The sequence below is a fragment of the Haliotis asinina genome, chromosome 15, assembly GCF_037392515.1.
Source record: "Haliotis asinina isolate JCU_RB_2024 chromosome 15, JCU_Hal_asi_v2, whole genome shotgun sequence".
Classification (NCBI taxonomy): domain Eukaryota; kingdom Metazoa; phylum Mollusca; class Gastropoda; order Lepetellida; family Haliotidae; genus Haliotis; species Haliotis asinina.
In genome coordinates, this window is record NC_090294.1 from 50051919 (window position 1) to 50074850 (window position 22932).

Here is a 22932-nt window from a genome sequence, read left to right on the forward strand (position 1 = left end):
GGATAGAAAATGGAGTTAAGGTTTCATCGAGTTTATAAAATAAAGACTGCTTACTACACACTGCTGACCAAAAGGATTTTGCATGAATATAACGCTTTCTTCCTCGGACGCGAGGTTGTGGTCGAAGTGCCAATATTATCGTAAGTAATATTATGTCGACCCCAACCTCGATTCCAAGAGTGAAATTGTTATAAGCAATCTCATGTAAAATACTACTGTCCATCAATAAAATACATATTTTACTACCGGTAAAAAGTAATTTTGATTTTGTAAGTCGGTGAAAACAAACTTAAATAGCATTCATTCTCAGTCAGGGCGCTGCCATTTTTGAAAATCGTGAAGTCACGGACTGAAGTCCATTTGAATTAATGAGATTATGGTTTGTTTTCATCAAGTTAGAAAATCAAAACTACTTTCTACGAGTAGTTAAGTATATATTTGAATCATGACCAAAAGGAGTTTGCATGACACAACTTGTAACGTTACATAAGCGAGGTCGGGGTCGAAGTGAAAATACTGCGCGATAATACTACACTTGCTAAATTTACTTGGTTTGTAAACGTTCACTCACCAGTATGTAGACACTTGTCAACATACGTCTTTCTGTTTGGTCTCATAATCCTAATTACTTTATAATAATACTTGTATGCATTTTGAAACTTAAAGGTCACATGCAACGTAAAATACAACTTTGCAGATTCTGGTACCTTTCGGTGTGCACTTACCGAAACAAATCATAAAAAATGCCAATTCAACCTGTAAAGTTGAAAAAAAAACGCGATGAAAAAAAGCCCGCGAAATCGGAGTTCAAACGTTTCACTAAATTCCCCCCAGCGCTGGGGGAAAAACTGGTTTCAACAGCTGTGCTGCGCTGCGTCCATAACGCATGCGCAGTGAATAGGTTCGCGGAGCTTGAAACAGTATGCATGCCCAGCGTCTGAGGTCGTGAGCAATAGTCTAATCTCGGTTGTGTACACAAACAAGTACATAATCTACTCGTTACGTAAAACAACTTGTTGACTGTGGCAAGCAGTCTCTGTCACAGAGAAAACTCAGTGTCTCGTTTATTCACACCTATCTGTCTGTCTGCCTGTCTGCTAAAGACAACATGCAATACACAGCTTCAATCATTGACAACGTGCAATTTGAACTTAACACCTATCAGACTATACGACATAAAGAAAATAAGTTGATTTATGACTCGTGCACCCGAGTCCCGTGTCTGCCACATTATGTAATTAGGCACGTGTGATACACATGACATGTTTTTATGTCTGTGGGTTGCAAACAAACTACATTCATTTTATTCGGATGACTGGATGTGACGGAAACTTGTGCAAACTCCAGATTCCAGTCCTCTTTCGTACTTGGACGAATGACAGATGGCTGGAGCCACGCAGTAGTTCACCATCTCTACTGACATGATTTTTTATTGGATCGAGCGCAAATTCAGAGAACATGTATTTTCAAAACCTAACATCTCTATATACATTCGTCATGGATATCGACTTCTTTTGGTGTATATGATTTTGCTTGACAACAGAATATGAATCCATACTGAAACGACGCATCAAGTACACAAAAAGAAGTTGTTATCCACAAAGAATCTTACTTTCTTGTGACTGGCTATACTTCTAAAATGCCCATCAAACAGATCATCTTTCTGTACACACAATGAACCCTCAGCATGTCAGCAAATGGAACAGCCAATCGGAAGCCGTCGTTACACTTGAGTGCATATCCACCCGCTATGACTGGGTTCGGTCTCCCGAGGGCTTCGTTTCGGGGGAAGTAAGCCCAAGTACAAAATATTGCACTTTTGAATCGCGATTGTACGCTTATAATTTTGTTTATTTGTTTTTTTAAAGCAGCAATGTATATTATATGTCCTGAATAAGTGATAAATGTGTTTTAATTATGTTTGATTTTTTGGTTGCATGTGACCTTTAACAAAAAGAAGCGATCTGCGAATGTATAACACAAATGTAATACCTAGACATTTTATATTTTGACTGTATGAATCATAATTCGCACGCACGCCCTAGTGTATGTCGTCTGTATCATTACAACTTCACGACGAAAACAATGATTCTGTTGAAAGCTGCGACAACTTAATAAAAACAAAATGCAAATATTAAATTTAAAACAAATTAAAGTTATAGGATCAACAGGCCCCCCATGTAATGGAAGGAATTACGGCAAATTTGAAGGAACTGCGTCTCAAATGTAAACAAACGCAACCCACTCGCGAAACAATTGCAGCGACATCGGTAGTTTAGCGCTAATAACAGAAACACAACGTCCCTATCGGAAACAATGTCGGTAATACTTGAAACAAGATCGGCCATCTTCGGAGATTTTTCGGCTCAGTTCCGTGATTTGTCGGTCGCGTCCTGAAACTCACACATGGCGTCACTGAAAGGAGCACCCATCTCGGTGAGTTTTGTTTTTAGTTTCTACTGTTTTCATTTTCATAATTATCCATCTTTGACCACCTGTGTTGAATGCGTTTAGGTATGAGGTGTTGTCGGAGCTAAAAATTATTTTTTTAGGAAAAGATCGTCACTGCAAAAGAGCGTCATAAGTCATGCCCTCGGATGCTTCCGATGTTCAGACATAAACAACTTCCGTGGGCATGACACAAACAAACAAAAAGCAAAAAAAAACAAACAAAAAACAAAACAAAACAAGAACCCCACAAAAACAACAGACAAACAAAGAAACCCTAAAATCTGTTGATAGTGAGCAGAGAAAAGTGTCTGGTTATTGACACTTTTATGTCTGTCTGCTAATGACAATATGCAATGCACAGCAATGCACAATCACTGACCACATGCAATTAACACCCAAGCCATAAACAAATAGCCGACTAAACGTTTCTGCAAATGAACCAGTGGCCAATGAAAATCGTTCGTTCCATCTGAGTGCACACCCACCTGCTCTGACTGGGTTCGGTATACCGACTGCTTCGTTTCGAGGGAGGTAACTCCAAGTACAAAATATCTCACTTTTGCGATTATACACTAATTATTTTGTTTTAATTATATGTATAATAGTGTACTAGAGAGCAGTCGTAGGGACTGAACGGTATATTATGTCCGATATGTGTAGCTCAGTTAATCCCCCAGAGACGGCGGAGGAAGCGATACACAGTTTTACCTCTGAAGTAAGAGTGTACGTCTCCACTGTACGCTGACAAACTATCCACAGCTGACATCTGGACTTAAAACGTAACACCTGCAGTGATGTATGTGACAGTACACCCGGAGCAGGTAGGCTGCGTCACTTCTCGTGCCCCACAGGGCATCATGGAGAACTGTCTCAGCGTGCCTCACAATAAATGGGACTGAGTGGCTGAATTGACATCAATCTGGGGATAACAGACGCCTGGGAAGATCTGGAAACAGTGTTTTCTGGTACGTTGTCATCTACTGACTACACCCAATGGAAGGTGACAAATTACACATCGATGTTGAATTCTGTGAAAGATGAACACCCTCTGTGCATGTGCCTGTGCGTGTGCCTGTGCGTGTACGTGTGTGTCTCCGTGTATGGACATGCGTGCATCTGAGTGTATGTGTGTGCCTGCGTGTGCTCCTGAATGTGTGAAATACGTTTATGTGTGAGTCAGACCGAGAGAGAGTTCCGAGGTTTAACGTATGATCCGACAGGAAATAGTTTTTTGCCAGACAGAAATTGAATATATATCTCCATGTTTACCGATATCGCCGACATATCGATATATGACCCTTTATGGATCTGGAAAATGTAAGAGATTAAAACGAATTAAAACGAATAAGAAAACGTTAATGTGCACAAATACTGACATCGAGGAAATATATTTTGTGCAAAAACAAAAAACAAAAAAACAAACAAAAACAAAACAAAAACAAAAACAAAAAAACCCCCCAAAAACAAAACAACAAAAAAAACCCCCCCAAAACAAAAAAAGGCTGGGCAATCGCATCCCGCTGGGCTTACAGGAAAAATGGCTTGTTACGCGTCTGGCAGCAAAGAGGTGTGTTAGGTTTAGTGACGAGTCACTTTTTAAAGGTCTTCTCCGCACAGACGATATGGACGTCACGGACAACGTCATGGACAACGTAACTTTTGAAATTGTGTACTGGAAGTGGACAAGGTTGGTGGGATGATGTGGACCTCCCAAACTCACTAGTACCACGTCATCATTCATTTAAACTAGGGCTGGGTATTACATGATGTTCTTATTGAGGTATATTGCGGTAATTTAAGAGATATTGCGATACATATCGATATATATTGACTGGGAGGCTTCTGTCCAAGAGCGTACATCACAAATTCATAACAAGCTCTCTGTGAGCGACATCATCATATCATTTGGTGTTACATCATACGTTCAGGCTCCCAGGACCCATTGTGTGGCTGTAAGCCAATGGTTTACAGGTAAATAAAATAATATAGAACCTTAATGTGGAATGTTTAATGGAAGTACTGTATTGCAACAAGGTTTTGCGAACGTATTGATAAATGTAGCCGTATAACATGATTGTCATGACCAGTGTCCAGCAGAATGCACTTCAGTGCGGTAATTACTGTTACTGTATATCAGTGATTTATTCACATGCAAGTCCAAAATAAACATGTGTTGATATGAACTATTGCAAAATGAAACAAAAGCATGATTTGGGAGAACTAGTTGCGCTTATGTGACCTCCAGTATCTAAGATCATCGACTGGAATGCCCTATAAAAGTTAAAGGACTTTGACCTTTAACATATGTCCCATCATAAAACAAACAAAATGGTCACTCAAAGTCAGAGGCTCGACTTATAAGTGTAAATAAAATATTGGTCAATTCGATGTAGGACATGAAGTGGGATGCATAAGAAAGGCAAGATTTAGGGATGTCAACGTCTTAATTGTGAATAGCACCACGTCTCGGAGTGTATGCATGCTCATTCATCACCTGATGGACCCGTGAAGGTCTACCCCGGGTAGAATAGGCCTTCACAAACCCATGCCTGCCATGAAAGGCGACTATGGTTGTTGTAAGAGGCGACTAACGGAATCGGTTGGTCAGGCTCGCTGACTTGGTTGACACGTCATCGGTTCCCAATTGTGCAGACCGATGCCCACGTTGCTGATCACTGGATTGTCTGGTCCAGACTTGATTATTTACAGACCGCTGCCATACAGCTGGAATATTGCTGAGTGCGGCAAAAATCTAAGCTCACCCACTCACTCACTCACACTCATAACCTGATGAAGGAGCAATCATACACTCGTGTTGTCCACAGCGGGAAGTTGACATGGATACATCTTGCTTTTCTTAAAAGATGGGTCCATTTGAGGCTACTTGATTTCTGCCAAGCGTCACATCTGATACCATTCAAACCCACAAAATTGGTAGAATGTTTCGTACATGTTGGAGCAACTTATAAAGGTACTGCCGCTTGTAAATTGTTACATGAGACCAACAGAAATAAAAGCATATATGGTACTTTGAGAGCACATTTTGTTGCTGTGGAAATATGGGAGCTGATAATTCAAAAGGAGCTAATTCTGGATAACCCAATTTATTGCATATTCTGAACCATATTGCGACAATCGTATCGTGAGATGTACCGGTATATAATAAAATGACTCAGTGCATAAATATAACATAAATACACTAAAATTAGAATCCCAGAATAGACGGTGATTTCCGCAGAGTTCATTTATTATGAAATCGCTGTTTGCATGAAACAGTTTTGGCATACGTAAATGCTAATTTGTGTTTGACATTCCCCTTGGTGCTTAATTTTTTGTTCAAAAGAAAAAAACAAAACTTTTGTTTTGAGGTTTATAAATATTTTAAAAAGTAATATGACTTTCTAGAACTGGGCAGACATCTGACAGTCCTTGAAATGGAAGACCAAGAGTGGCCACGTGGCAAGATGACCAGCACCTGCATGTTGTCAATCTGCTCATGGTGGCTTTGGATCACTGCATGAGCTAGAACATAGTAAGAATATGACTACGTGCTTGTAGGTGACAATCAAAACACTTTTCAAACTAGTTTAGTTGATTTTGGAAAATAGAACCGAAAAGCACCAGAAGTGTACTTTCTGTTGTACTTCAGTTTATGATGTATATATTTTTATATTTCCAAGTGTATACAAAGTACATTGCACCTAACGTTTCGTCAGGCACTTAACCTTTCTCTTGTTGTATGTATTGTAAGTGTAGCTCGAGATGTTTCCAAATTTTTAACATATTTCTGGTTGTATATTTTGAACTTTGCTTAACTGGTGTATATATGCGCTTAACGTTTTTCATTGCATTGTTATGTATAATAAAGGGCATTTTGCTCATTTATGTTTAAACTAACTTTTCATTTCATGCGTGTCTGTGTAGACATATGATGTATGTAAATGTATGCTACCGGACACAAACTAGGATCAACTTGTCGTAATAAGACTTGGCCAGAAACGTGTATGTCGTATAACGCTTCTATATAAGGATATACCGAGGTCTTTCAGTGACAAGAGGATTAGAACAAATGTGATGTTCATGATATACATGCTTACTGTGACGAACACCGGTCGTAATTGTGACTCATCACAAGAACTAAACAGTTACTGAAGTTTGTCACGTCGATTACTGAGTTCGATTCCGCTATTATTTTTATTATGGCCGAAAGCTGCATGACGTCATATATTCACATGTTCGATATTATATACACAACGCACTGTTGGCATTCGAACGCTGACACTTTATTTACACTGATAACATTCACGTGTCTATGTTTATCTCCTGATTAAGATTAAGAAGAACATTGTGGAGTAAAACCATACGTACACATTCTCAATCCCTGTGGAGTATAAGAGGGTTAACAGTCACGTGATCATCTCATACCACCGGGTATCCAGTCACTGCTGATACTGCAGAGGCACAGTCATAGTTTATGGAGACAGCATGTGGGCTAAAAGTATTTCAGTGCGGGGCTGGGTCGACGACTCAGACATCACACGAACACCCATTGAAATCCTTTCCACGACGAAGGCTGTTCACCTCACATGCATCATCGTTACTTACCTGGGTACCTGTCAGTAGACGCTGATGTGTGGTGACGATCTGAGACAAGTAATGACCGCAAGATTATACCACATGCGGCACAAGACATGCCCTTTGTGCCATGTAATCCTACCGCTCTTTGATTTTTCGCTGGTTCCAGTCTTGGCCATTGTCGTGGCTTAATTTATTGGCGACAATTCACAAGATACACACGACCAGAAGAAAGTTCCCGACCACCAGTCTTTCATATTGAAATAGATTTTTTTTGTAGTAATAAACAAATTTATAAACTTTTGAGAATGAAATGACATTTCTTATATCATTGCCTTTTTCATCTGGGGTCTATTAAGGGACAAACACGTGTGATGATATATGAAATCGTGGTGAAAGTGCAGCAATAATTATCATAGAGCAGTATGCATACAAAATCGGGATTCCATGACACGTGTCAACCAAGTCAACGAACCTGAGAACATGATCCCTGTAGTCACCTCTTACAAGAAGCATGGGTCACTAATGACCCGATCTCCCCGGGTAAGTTGTGACGGACCTTAAAACCAGTATATTGTTCAACATGTTTGTCAACAGAGATTATTCATATTGTTAGAATGTATTTAGAATGTCTTGGGACCCTGTTATTTGGTACTATACCAGAGAGAACCTCCGACTCACCGACGATTGAAATGCACATTAAGCATAAATCAGTTTTACAGCAAAATGATTACGATTTCATTGTAATTGTAACACATCACATGATAATTTGTCATCTTGATATATCATACAATAAGATGTTTTATCCGACTCCCCGTGGCAGCTGGGTTCACTATTCCCACTACTGGAGGTGGAAGTGTATCACACCTGTCATAGCCACCACGCCGAGACATATGCAAATTCTACCTGTCGGCAATACTTCAAAGACGATATTTCCTCATATATATAAAACATGTGATTGTGCCACTGAGCCTCGAGGGACGTCTTATGTTGAGGGAATTATTCAGCTTCTCATTTCGAGCGTGTTGGCGGCCGGGTGCGAGGGGCACTTGCCTCTGTTAAGGTAGGCTGTAAACTGTTTGTGATCAATCCCCTTTGTAGTTGTTTATCATAGTTATTATTAAATTATCATAAACTATTTAAGATAACAAAATTGTTCCTCAGCATTAAAAGAAATAACTGCTTCATGTGAAGTTAAAAATAATAATAAATAATATGTACAATTCAGTTCATTTTCATAAAGAGATTTTACGATCATGCCATACGAATTTCATATGCACGTCAATGCACGGTGCACATTTTGGATGCGTATTTGCATGTGTGAGAGATATGTGTTTGTTGGGAGCGCGTGACCCATACACATGCCTTATAGATATGAACAACACACTTTTTAAAGTTTAGCGTTTACTATTTACAATTACAATGCGGGCATCAGTGACCGACACAGTCACGTTTTGGGAGGCAGATGTGATGAATTTCGTGTCACGAAAATCCCCACTGTTTTGTTAGGAAGCTATTTAAGGAAACAAACACATACAACCGTACTGGATGGTGGTCTTGTTCTAGAGTCTTGGGTCAGTTGTCTGTCTCGGGGATGTAAAAATAATATAAATTACGTCATTAATGATATAAATAACGCCTTTATCTTTCAAATTGTTACATGCAGGTTTACAACAGTGAACTACTTAACGCGGCTTTGAACAAATATTATATATTTAAATTATATTACAGATAGTCAGTTTGCTTTGAACAAATATTATATATTTAAATTATATTACAGATAGTCAGTTTGCTTTGAACAAATATTATATATTTAAATTATATTACAGATGGTCAGTTTGCTTTGAACAAATATTATATATTTAAATTATATTACAGATAGTCAGTTTGCTTTGAACAAATATTATATATTTGAATTATATTACAGACAGTCAGTTTGCTTTGAACAAATATTATATATTTAAATTATATCACAGACAGTCAGTTTGCTTTGAACAAATATTATATATTTGAATTATATTACAGATAGTCAGTTTGCTTTGAACAAATATTATATATTTGAATTGAAAACCCTTCCTTCATTTCCTGTGACATTGACATTCCTGTGAATGTGACATTTCGATGCGGATTCGTATTCTTGTACCGTTGTGTCGGTACAAGAATCTGTTTCGAAAACTTAGCTCTCACGAGACCAAAATTGATATACATGATGTTTCAACATGATCTAAAATGTCACTCAAAGAAATTATTCTGTAATTGATCCCCAAAGTCCCAAACCTCTTACAAAGGCAAAGGAAAACGAATTTCGTTAAATTCCCAAATGTTATAGTTTTTTTATAATTAGAACTATTATCAGCCAAAACTACTTTCAAAGTCTTTTAAAATCTGACGTACCCACGAAAATCATTGAAAAGATAACCCGACCTCATTAAACAGGAGCGCGTTCCAATTTCAACCGGAGTCATGTTATGTAACAGTCATCGTTTGACAGCCGACCGCAACTGTAGCGACGATGACATCGTCATCAACGATAACGACATGACAGAAGGTCATCATCAAACCTTGCATTTTACAAGACGTTTTTGTGCAGTTTATCACTACAATTTGTTAAAATCAACAGAGCGTTAAGATGAATATACATACTGTCAAAGTTTGTCAGGCTTGGGCACGATTGCGTGACACTGCCTGCGGAAACAAGAACGTGTGTGTCCGTGTATTTAGTGACAAATTGACTTGCCTGTGCATGCATGGTATTAGTTGTTCAGACGTCAGTGGTAAAGACAAGGTCCTGATATGGTCAGATAGTCAAATATACTGAGGGAAATAAATAAGGGATCACGTGAAAGTACAAGCTTCCCTTTTATTTCTTTCCAAAGTCCTCAAGCTTTCTATCACTTATGAAGAAACCTGGAAAAAATAAAGGAACACTTGTGCTTGCATATGATCCTTTATTTATTTCCCTCAGCATATTTCTTACGATTAATGTGTAGAGTTTCCTCGCTCTTGTTTATCGGTAATTTTAAATTGCCAAGGTACACGTTAGTAAGGTTTTTTGTGACTAATAAATAACATGAATGTTTTCAGCCAATCAATGAACTCGCCCTGGCTCATACAGATACTGCTCCTTCTTGTGACGTCACGCTGCGACAGCCGGCCATCACCGCGAGGTGAGTCAGACCGTAAAGTGTGTATTAATTGGTTCCGGGACTCGAACCCATACTGATAGAGTAAGACACGTAGTCGCCAGGGATCTAAACCACTAGGCCACCATGCCTTCACTAAAACCGAACTCTGATAACAAGTAGTCCCTTATGTACCTCTCTAACAAACGAAGCAAGGATCACGTCATATAACATATCAAGTAAAAAGGTCTCCATTCAAATATACCTGTCATCTTCTGTGCATCAGATTCTTCCAAACGGGTTGGAATCTTCAGTCTGCAGTATAAAAACACCGACATGTCATATATATACATATAAAGGGGTAAATGTTTGGTACATATTGGCGGATGCTGAACACAAACTGACGGCAACGTCTCGGCGGTGAATGTTGTACCTGGCTGAACTACATTAACATAACTAAGTTATTTATGCTACACTGAAATAACATGTAAGTTTATGTAAATTACGTCAAGTGTCCGAATACATTTCGTAGGTTTCTGTTTTGAAATATCATATGCATCTGACATATATTGCTCCTCACTTAAAAATGATAAAGCACGACTTATTTGTAAGAAAACAGTATCAAAAGGTTTTGTGTGCCACAAACAGACAGTATTTGTGACAACTTTCACGTGAGGCCCGTGAAGATGCGGGCTAGAATTTGTCTTAAGTTTGTCGTAAGAGGCGTTTAACGGGAATGGATGGCCAGGTTCACTGACGCATGCCATCGTCTCCTTCTTGGATAGAACGATGCTCATTGTGTCGATCACTAGATTATTCACAGACCACCGCAATATATCTTCGAAACTGCTGAGTGAGGCATTAAACAAGAAGCAGTCAACCGTAGAGACCCTATGTACTGTTTTCGGTACTCTCTTCACTCATTGACCGCCAAACTGATAAATACATGCTTTGTTATAATGTCTAAGTACGCTGACGTAAATACAACAAACGCCCATTTTCTGACAAAGTGCTCATGATTGATTGACTGACGATGAGGACTTTACAGGTAGCCCAGGTACAATGAACATGTCTTTTTCTGACAGGTCAACACTGATCCATCAGGGCCACTTTCCCTCTTGTTATCGGCGGAAACCATATATCGTCAGGGACATACAATAAAAACCATGACTCACTCAGAACCGCCCACATCTGTTGTCAATACTGTCAATCGTTCCTGCAATAAATCAACACCATAAGTCAACATGACTATAACTTGATGCTTATATTAGTCTCCATCTGTGCAAAATAACATTACTCGCGTATTCCTGTTACACTAAGTATCTACAATACAGGACATTAATTAGACAACGTGTCGATAGTGGTTCATAAACGAAAGCCTATATATCACTGTCTGGTCCATAAAAGTACTCCCCTTATAGTGGAGATTACTTAGGATTACGGGGCTTTTGGTCCTATATATTATACACGTTTTTCATACAGACATTCGGTATTGGAACTGCATGAGACTAAATACTTCATGTATTAAATACTTACTGATACTTGAGGTTAAAGCGCTCGCTCTTGACATCGATGATCCGATTTGATTGTCCGCATGGCAAGATTTTGGCAGCCAGTTCTTGACATTTATGACATACTGCTAACCAAACTCTTCAACTGGATAGTTATAATTGACTGGAGAGCCATTAATATTCACTTGGAATGAAATGGTTTATTGTAGAGAAGGAGGACATAGGCCCAGGTTATACACTGAAGATGACAGAGTGAGAAAAATTGTTATAATGAAGATTGTGTCAGTAACATAGCATGATATGCATGATATATGTAATGTATGTATTCTGTGTATGCTTTATCCTAGATGCACAGTTCCCTCAACCATTACTTTAAATTTGTACAGGCATATTATAAGATTTCTTTACATAACGCTCATTTGACATTTTAAGTAGTTTACACCAATATTTAAATATACAATGGGTATCTTCCACATTCGCCTCGCACAACATGCACTGGAACAGATGATTTAATTCCTAGAAACATTCTACAAGCTGCTACATATACAACTTCTATTTCGTTAACAACATTCAGTCCCCATATTTGGGCACCGTATAGTAAAACTGGACAAACTTTGATGTTGAAGGTATTAAGAAACAAGCCAAGAGATAATGGCTTAAACACTGATAGTGATCTCAAGGAACCAAATAAAACTTGCTTAGCCTAGAGACATACATTTTCTATGTGCTTTGTCCATACAAATGACCTACTGAATAAAACAACTAGATATTTTGAAACACGTTCTATTTGTACACCATCACAGAACCATTTGTCCTGTTTCGATAGTCTTCCACCTTTTTTGAAAACAATTACCTTTGTTTTCTTCATATTTACCGTCCAACAATTCTCAGAACAGAATATGCACAGGACATCAAGTCTTTTTTGTAGACCAAACACTGTATCAGCGGTATGCACAACACCATCAGCAAATAAAAGAAGATACAACTGTACAAGTTCAGGATGAAGCGGAATTCCTGGCGCGCAACATTCTTCGGTTTCATAAGCCAGTTCATTGATAAGAACTGGAAAAAGAAAAGGGCTTAGGGTACACCCTTGTCGTAAACCCAGTGGACAATCGAAACATGTTGATAAATTATTAAATTTGACGCACGCTTTGACACTTGCATAGAGAGCCTGGATTGGTTTTAACATATTACTACTTACTCTCCTTAGTCTTAAGATATTCCACAGTCAAACGCTTTGGAAACGTTTATGAAACATGCATACAATTTACCTCTCTTTTTTGAGAGGTAGCGTTCAATAACGGACTGCAGGATAAAAAATGTTATCACTAGTACTGTAACTTCAGCGAAAACACGCTTGCGATTCCACGTTTTTTTTTATATCAGGAGCACCAAAATGTTAGTCTGTTATTCAGAATGTGCATGTACAGCTTCCTGAAAATACTAGTAACTGATATACCTCTGTAACTGTTAACCACACTAGTGTCACTTTTCTTATGTATAGATACAATGAGACCCATACATCACGATTCTGGAAAATATGCTCGATCAAACAGAACACTGAATAGCAACTGAATATAGGGAACTAACATGTCCTGTGAGAAATTAAAAATTCTGCTATGATATAATCAGGCCCAGCACTTTTAGATGATTTTAGTTCTGTAATTGCTGCACAGATCTCATCTTGTGTAGTAGGGACATCAAGCATATTAGATCTGTCTCTATCTTCCCTTCGATATCATGATCAAGATAATGTAATTCGACATTAAATGTATCTGTAGGCTGAAACATGTTTTTGAAATGTGTATACCACGACTCCATTGTTATATTAGGGATAGAATTCCTAGATAAAGAAAGTTTGCACAAGTTGTTCCAGAACAGTTTTGCGTTATTCATATTTGCAAGTAATGTATCTGTAACAGTTTTGTAGTAATTTCTTTTCTTAGATTTTAAAGTACAATCATTTCTGGCATGCACATTCTTTCATAACGATTCTTCACCAGTAAAGGTCCTAAATCACCCCAAATATCCATCCTTCTTATGTCTCAGAAATGTACACACTTTGTCGAATCAAGGTTGTGAATTTCGTTTATTTATGCCATGTGTGCATTTCAGGACATAATGCACCTGTACGAAACGCTCTGCATTATTAATATCTGAAAGAACGTTCTCACGAAAGCTTTCAAGTAATCTAGAATATGCCATCTGAGAGTAAATTATCCCTGAATTGACCAACCTTGTCCACGTCCAACTTAAATCTAAACTTCACACTCACGCAACGTGCATCGTGTTTTGCAATACCACCCTCGGGTGGAGTGGCGTGTATGCCTCGTGACTGAAACGTACATCGTAACGGTAAATGATGAGACTGTCACCTCGTAACGGCATCGAAGTCGTTACACAATGCGAATATAGAACTTTAACTGGTAATACAGTCGACAACACGTGTACCCACTGCTGAAACAAATGTATAATCACTTACATCGGCATCTACCATTCATGATAATGAAATTGAAGTAAATACAGACTTGTAGCAACGATCGCGCGTATTAATGTGGCGTGATATATGGTGGGTATCGTGTACATATGAACGCTTTTTCTTACTGTGTGATTTATCACGTGGAGGTGCTCAGGAATCAAAACATTAACTCGTACCTGTCAATTAATACCCCTAAAACCAGATTACAACCACATGTCTAAACACCATTTCTTCTCATATCATCTTATAGATAGGCGTAAATGTCGATTTTTTGCCGATGGTTTTGATAAAGGCGTTAACACCAATTCATCACATGGGTCTTCTTCCCTGAAGGGGCGGTTGGGTAGCCTAGTGGTTAAAGCGTTCGCTCGTCACGCCGAAGACCCGGGTTCGATTCCCCACATGGGTACAATGGTGAGGCCCATTTTCTGGTGTCCCCCGCCGTGATATCGCTGGAATATTGCTAAAAGCGGCGTAAAACCAAACTCACTCACTCACTCTTCCCTGAAAAGCTGGAAAGCGGCGTAAACTCCCGCAATGGAGAATTTATCGTATGTATTTAAACATGAACCTAAATATCAGGGATTCAGTCATGTTTCCTAGCAGACTACTCTTTCCAGCTAGGATATTAGAGGAAAGCTTGTGGTCCATTGATGTCTCAAGCTGAACATGCTTCAAAACCGGAAACATATGCTCAATAGAACCATAGTCATGGGAAGATAAATAAGTATCATATATAAACATTTTCTTGACAGGCTGTGGACGAAAGTTTCACATCGACTTTGAACGAGGACACCCCTCGGAATACGAAGGCGGGATCTGGCAAGGTTTGGAGGGGCGGGTCACCTTCAGAAGGGGTAAGGCGTGGCTGGACGGTCACGGGTCTCTCATCTATCCGTTCTTTTCACACAACGACCTGCGATCAGGATTTGCATTCTCCTTCAAAATCAAACCTGCCAAAATTGCACCCGGCGGCCGAGTAGCCATCATCACCAACGGCAGGGACGCTGGATCTTCGACGTTGACGGTATTTCATAACGGCACGTGTCTCGGGGTCAAGGTCGTTGAGATAGCTGAAACATGGAATGCGGGGGAAGGAATGGACTTCAGCAGGAATGTGGAACTTACTGTGGATTATACAAAACAGATGCAGGTTTAATCTCTATTCTTGATATACATGCATGCAATACTACCTGTCCTCTCAAACTCTTGTTTATATATTTTTTATATATTGGTTTAGTACCTCGATGTTCAAGTAGGCACTTCGCATGTTATTAAGAAAATCTGTGTAAACAATCTTATACAAGATTATGGTCAGTGATTAAATAGGGCCTTACCTCCGCTTTGAACATTATTCCAGTAATAAAGTGGCGCAAGTTTCAGACGTTTACTACTCTGGTAATAGTGATTACTAACCCTGAATTGGAATCTGAGGAACCGAAACTGGAACCCATAATCATAGGATACTGGAGTGTCAAAGGGAAGAAACTCTGCGCAGCAATTAGCAGACGAAAGCACCAGGAGTGAGCTGACTTTGTGATGCTGAGTGCTGACATTCTGATACTTGCTCACTCAGTCTCACAGTATGCTGAAAAGCACTGATGGATCCGTGAAGATCCGGGTTTGATTGATTTGCCATAAGAGGCGGCTAGCTTGTCACATGTGATTGTGTTCCAGTGGCATAGATCGATGCTCATGCTGTTGATCGCTGGACTCCTTGGTCCAGGCTCGATTATTTACAGATCGCTGCCATACAGGTGGAATATTGATGATGTGCGGCGCAAAACTAAACTCACTCACCGATGCGACGTTACGTTGATTCAACTCTCTCTCCCAGTTATTTTCTCTGGTACTATGGCCATAGTTTCTATAGAGCGGAGGTGTAGCATACGTGCTACCTTCTACGTAAGTAACACCGTTATAAATTTATAACTGATCTGATTTTCGTTAAGTCGTGATAAAACATATCGGAGAATCTTACTAATATTTTCACAGAGGCTTAAACGCTCTTCGGATACGTCAACAACGGCTGACATTTACATCGACTCAGTCCAGGTAGATGATGACATGAACAACGGTGAGACCAAGAACGACGCTACAGGGCCGTTCGAAACCTCAGACAAGGGTCCACGTTTTTCTTCCGGTGAACATTCTGGTAACTATGGCGACGTTGCAGGAGTTCCGGACGACGGGGCTCGGGAAGATCACAGAGTAAGAGGAGAATTAATTGTTTTTGAATTAAAATTAACATTACTTTTCATTCCTCTACAAGTTGCATATATTCCAAAAAATTAAAACAAGTCACGTGATCGGGTGGACAGGACTACTGACTTTGCTGACAAATGTCATCGTATACCAATTGCGTAGATCGATGCTCATGTTCTCGATCACTGTTTATTTTCTGGTCCATGCTCAAATCTTTACAGACCACAATCATATAGCTGGAATACACCAACCAATCATCAATAAAGTGAGTGAGTTAGGTTAGTTTTACGCCTCACACAGCAATAATCCAGCTATATTGCGACGGTCTGTATATAACTGAATCTGGGCGAAACTAAATTATACAGTGATCAACAATCATCAATAAAACCAGTGCCAAGTATATATGTGGTGCTCTTGTACACTGGATAAGAGAGAAAATATCTAGGCTTACGTATAACATATTATGAACATGTTCGCAACATACATCATATTTGAAATTACACTTTCTTAGTAAAGTACAAATTCCATCCAGTATTCGAACCCGCATCCTCAGAGTCAGGAACCTAATCGCCAGCACACAAGGGTACCGGTCTGACCCGAATCCCGGATTTTGTACTTTACTAAGAAAGCGTAGTCCCAAATATACCATATGTTGCATTTGACCTATTTCTAAAAGGGCATTGTGTGATCATGAACATGTACGATTCTAAATACCGGTGATAAACCGATGCTTCGAGCAGTGAGTGAGTGAGTGAGTGAGTGAGGTTTAACACCGCTTTTAACAATATTCTATATATATCACGGCTTGTCGGAACATGAAAGCCCAAGGTGATACAGGTCACAGAGATTTACCAAATTATGAATTCCACGGTGCTGACAAAGACATGCTTTCTTCTTCAGGCGTTGACTACGAACTATGACATCATTGCGGTTCGAAAACTATACAGAGAGGACACAACAGATACTCACAGTTCGGTGTACCACGTAGACAACGACGTCAAGAACACCACCATCACCACAACGTATAGCGACATCGCAGACACATCCTTCACTACACCGTATAAAATCACGACTGTGTTACCGTCCCCATTAACACATATCGTCATTACAGGAACAACGTCAACCACCACACACAGCGACATCACAGACGTACAGTCCACTACCATGTACACTCCCCCAAAGACAACGCATGCAGAAACCACGGAAAGAGCATCTTCGTCAACATATAACGACATCGCGGACACTTCTTCCACAACAATGATTACTGACTCTACGGAAACAGCATCCACGATGACGTACACACCGTCCACGACGGCGTATAGCGAAGACACGGAAACTATAGAACAGAGCTATACGGACAACAAGAGTACAAATTCAGACAGTGAATCTGATACAAACTCTGCAACCCCACAAGGTGGGTTCCCATCGAGTACTGTTTCAGACCACACTGATACAACGTTGATCGATTCATCACCTGACATCAACGTTGGTGAGCAGACGACATCTACACCACAATCCACGACTGATTTTGTTGTACATAGACAACCTTCAACACATTCCGTCCATACTGACACTCTCACCGAGCAGACGGCAGCAGTGGGCCATGTTTCAACTCACGTGTCGTCTGGCGTCAGTTTACAGCAGACGACAATGCTCCCAACTACAACGTCACGTGGACCCAAAGAAAAAATGACGGTTCCGAGAAGGAACAGATTCCTGATAATTCCAAACATATTCAGGGGTTTGCAGGAAGAAGACCCGGATGAGGTAATGCTACATATCGAGTCAACTAAATAGCAGACATCAGTGTCTTGGGAAACAATGAAGCATACCGACTATTCAAATAATTTTCTAATTAGAAACATTCAATATTTGATTGTATTACACTGAATCCCGATCCCTATTGTATCATTCTGTACGCTGGCTCATTGAAACGGGAATTCTAAACGCAATGTGATTCATGTTTAGCCAATAACTGTGAAGGAATGCCCTTTCAAGCTGTACTTATACTTACTGTGTCCCTGAAAAAATGGAATATTCGGAATTCAGGAAACATATCATCTTCAGCATAGCCCATGTAGACATAGATGGGAACTGACCGTTCCTTCCCGTAGACCTGCCGCAAAGATCCACACATGTTTCATGGGTTTCACCAAAGCCATTTCCAAGTCCATGATTTTCTTCCCAAATCAAGTTAGGAAGTTTCTGTGGTCAGAATGAGTGAGTGAACTTAGTTTTACGTCGCTTTCAGCAATGTCCCAGGAAATATCGTGGCGGGGGAACACCAGAAATAGGCTACACACATTACAACTATGTGGGGAATCGAAATTTGGCATTCGGCATGACGAGCGAAAGCTTCACCCTCTAGGCTACCCCACCGCCCCTACTGAGGTTTGAGGCACCTAAGGAAATGTTGTTTTCTCGCATGTGTTCTGCCTGATACAACCGGTGGTTGTACCCCGTACCCATTTACTTACATTACACACATGTTATACGCATTGAGTGGGGAGTGCATTTCTGTTGAACTGTTGACGCTGAGTTAGTGTTTTTGAAACATGACAAAATTATTGCTTGTTTCAGATAGAGGTGCGGCTAGCCCAGGATAACGGCGTGCTGCAGTTGCAGGTTGGCGAGAGTGCCATACAGGAGACCACTGTAGGTGAGGTAGTCTTAGTATGTCTTCACACTGGTGGTGATGGGGTAGTTTAGTGGATGAAACGGGTACTGCTTATGGGGAGGGGAGGGAGCGGGAGGGGTTGATTCCCCATTAAATCTTTATGGTGCCCCTTGCCGTGATACCACTGCATTACTCCTATCATGTAGGTGTAGATGATATTTACCGTACATATCCACGTACTAGTGCATGTTGACGGCACTAGATGGCAATCTCAACTCTGGGCGCACCGAGCTGTTGTGGCTTTCTCATCCTTACGAGGTATATTAACAGCTGGGTGGACTGGGACACATAGTCACAGTACTTTGTCCAAGTTCCCTGCACGTTGCTGTGCCCGCAACTAGGTGTTTGCACGTATTCATGTGGCCACCATCTGCTCATTTGCCAACGGATTCGTGGGTTCTTCTAAGTGCACAGGATTGTGTACTGTACACTAGGGGTTGTGACAACACTGAAAAAGTCTGCGCGCAAAGTTGACTCCAAGGTTTTTACACGTGGTTAAAGATGGGCTCAATCATGACACCTCATCCTCGAAAATGACAAACTATTGAGGATTGTTGCATAAACCACCATTGTTTTCCAATTACTATTGTACCAGACAGACCAAAATCTACTTTGATAAATGTTATAGAGACAGGACTACAGTGGGTAACTGGGGTAGAAACGACCCACCTGGCAAGTGCTTGTCCTATGAAATGACCAATTAGAACGGGTGGTCAGATATGGTCACATGGTTGATTTGTTATGGTATCCTGATGGGACGTTACCTATGTTGGCCTTGTTTATTTGACCCCGAATCCAATACTGACTGGCCATCGTCACCTTACTGGAATATTACTGAGTGCTGGGTTAACAATCAGACTGCCACTACCACTACTTCGAGATGCGTATATCAATACCACCTCTTGATGACTACAGGAGTCACAGAGCACATGAAGGCTCCACGGTCACCTCTGAGGGTCGGTGCTGGGGATGGACTCCTGCCATACAGGGGCAGCTTTGATGAGGTAATCCATACCATATCATACCAAATACAACGACACCTAAAACGACAAATACTAAAAATGTTTTCGATTCGTTTACGCAATTCATGCCTTAAGTTTCGTAAACAACGGGTATTACATGCCTGCTGAGTAAAAATGTTATCCGGCCTTTTAATAAATAATCGTGTTTCTTCCATAATGTATTTTCTGTTCCGTGGTGAAGAATTGACATTAATAATTTTAATATTCTTTGGGGTGATAGATTATTAAAGACCAGTTTAAGTATAGGAGAAAACACGCCCCCGAGGTCTTGGTAGACAATGTAAAACCGGAGGGGAAAGGATTTTTCGAAACCAGGGGATTTAAATTGTCTATGAAAACCAAGGAGAAGTGTTTTGTCTAACATATATACCATCAATGATGGGTAATTACAATGTAGATGATCATTTAATGATGCTACATAGCAGTTACTGAAGCGCGCGTAAAATCAATTTAAAATAACAGTAACTATAAGTAGATGATTTAACCCCTCCATCTTCGTCGACCCGGTGGCCGAGCGATAGAGCGTCCGCCTACAAATCTAAGACTGGGGTTCTAATTTCTGCTTGGAAAACATTTGTGCTTAGAGCTATATCTTGTGCGAAGTTTTCCAATTGATTTCAAACACTCATGTATCATTTGAATGTTGATGTTCATATAAAGTTAGGAAAAGTAAAACCCAGGAAGAGGTATTTCTACTGAAACGTAAAACCTGTTCCTCCAAAACAAAAGCCTCAAATGCAGTTATACTGGGAAAACGAGAGATGACCTAATATATAGTGAGAAGCACACTTCAGGTTTATATAGGATGGGGGCTTTCAGTGGGTTGAGAATGGCACGATTGCAGTAGCACCTGAAAGGTTAAATTGACGCTTTGGTTTTTCAGATGCAATGACACAATCGTATTTTTCAAAATTTCATATACTAGGTTAAGAAACTGATGCAAATACTTCCGCGCTACAAATATTTATTTTATTTTCGTAGCTAATAAAGATACATTTTAATGCAGTAAAAATCTTGAATTTTCAGTTTTCCATGTACGACTGTGCGCCTTTAAGGTTCTTTAATGATGAAAACTGAGGATGAAGAAACACGCCTACATCAGCTGGCGCCTCTGAGTAAGGTTGACCGACCTTGAATATCGGTTCCCTGGACACATGCACAGCGTCTCAGACTCAGGTTGACCTACAAACTATATATGTAGTTTTCTGTGGGTTAGTGATTACTCACTACCCAACTGCTGACATGACCGACTTCATGCTAATTTGAAGACTTCATTCCCTCGTAAACTTTCCACCATCGACTGTGTTCAACAGTTTCTCTTGAGTAATGGTACTTTCAAACTGACTGAGTATGGTTGTACAACGCGTTCAGCAATATTCCAGCAATACCACGGTGAGGTACACCAGAAATGGACCTCACACATTGTACCCATGTGGGGAATCAAACACGGGTCTTCGGGCGAACGCTTTAACCACAAGGCTTGCCCTTGGTAGTGTTAAAAATAGGCAAATTAGGGTTTTGAGACAGACGAGGCAAACAGGTAAAGACATTACATTTTACATTGTTTTTGTTGATACTGATTTATTTCAAATGAAAATACGTACCTCAGCTTACCTGCAGCTACACTTTACCCACTTTGGTGTGTTGTTATCTGTGTTATTTATTAGTGTACCCCTGACCTTTGAGTCGGGTTTCTGCAGGTCAGAACTGTTTATTGATGTGTTTATATTTCCAATATTGGTGACAGTAATAATAAACATAATACAACATTATTCGCATTGTTATGATTTGAAGGACACAATTTAACTAGAATTCATAGAGATGATATTAAGGGACCGATGTGTGTCCGAGTGCTACTTTCAGTTTGTCAGTGCAACGTGTGGATGTTCCTCCTAAATGTAACAAACACGTGGAGATCCTGGCTGTAAGTGGTCTTCAGCATGCTATGCTTGTCGTAAGACAGGGGCCGTCTCACAAAACTCTCGTAAGCCTAAGATCTCGTAACTTTTCTCGCAGCATTGGCACCTCCTGTGTTACAGTATACCAGGTACAAATGCTACGAGAAAAGTTACGAGATTTTAGTCTTAGAAGAGTTTTGTGAAACAGGCCTCGTTTCACAAAACTCTCGTAAGGCTAAGGTCTCGTAACTTTTCTCGTAGCATTCGTACCTCCTATACTGTAACATAGGAAGCAGGAATGATACGAGAAAACCTACGAGACCTTAGGCTTACGGGAGTTTTGTGAAACGGGGCCCTGGCTGACACATATCATCGTATCTCATTTGCGTAGATCGATGCTCATGTTGTTGATCAATTGATTGATGTGTCAACCAGTCTGACTACAGCAAGATCATTTCTACCCCGGATCTTCACGGGTACATGAGATAGTAATATCTTCCCGACAACTAGTTCATGTTAAGCACAATGTTATGCATATCGTTAATGAATCTTAAATGAAACAATATATTACCATGCGTCACCATGTGAGTATTCGTCTTTGCTAATTGTTTTTATAGATTCTTTCTTACAATTCTCCTCCTGACGCAATATCAAATCGGAGAAAAGGTGCAGCTTTAATATCCGGAGTTCGAAACCATTAAATTCTCATGTCAGACAATTATTATTACTACTGCTCCGGGCACGGGACATGTCATTGACGGATTGTGTTTGTAGAGATTTTAGGTCCGTTTCACTGACTTTTGTCAACTGTTGCGTGAGAGAGAATAATTTGTACCCCGCAGTCAAAGTGAATCTGAAGCTCTCTCTTCCTTTCTACATCGCCCCCTACCTTTCTCTTGCTCTCTCCTTGCTTCTTTCAAACACAAAAAGGGCCTAGTGACATAAGAAGGAAAGCTCTCCGTGAAGAGTTGCTTCCCTTGACTGCGGCA

The 22932-nt window shown here is 40.1% G+C and overlaps 1 protein-coding gene across 1 annotated transcript; it reads left to right on the plus strand.

Annotated features, from left to right (window-relative positions):
- Positions 1-8029: 8029 nt before the first annotated feature.
- Positions 8030-21817, plus strand: LOC137265768 (uncharacterized). Its single transcript, XM_067801219.1, has 8 exons — positions 8030-8089; positions 10111-10193; positions 14897-15294; positions 16137-16352; positions 17247-18113; positions 18927-19005; positions 19939-20027; positions 21072-21817. The coding sequence occupies exons 2-8, from the start codon at positions 10118-10120 to the stop codon at positions 21120-21122; spliced, it is 1776 nt and encodes a 591-aa protein (XP_067657320.1). The 5' UTR covers positions 8030-8089; positions 10111-10117; the 3' UTR covers positions 21123-21817.
- The last annotated feature ends 1115 nt before the right edge of the window (positions 21818-22932 follow it).

What these genes read in the sequence shown, in the direction of transcription:
- LOC137265768 (XM_067801219.1), top strand. Translation starts at nt 10,118, where the DNA reads ATGAACTCGCCCTGGCTCATACAGATACTGCTCCTTCTTGTGACGTCA. An exon ending in ATTATACAAAACAGATGCAG is followed by an intron (nt 15,295 to 16,136) that starts GTTTAATCTCTA and finishes ATATTTTCACAG; the next exon opens with AGGCTTAAACGCTCTTCGGA. An exon ending in GGGCTCGGGAAGATCACAGA is followed by an intron (nt 16,353 to 17,246) that starts GTAAGAGGAGAA and finishes TTTCTTCTTCAG; the next exon opens with GCGTTGACTACGAACTATGA.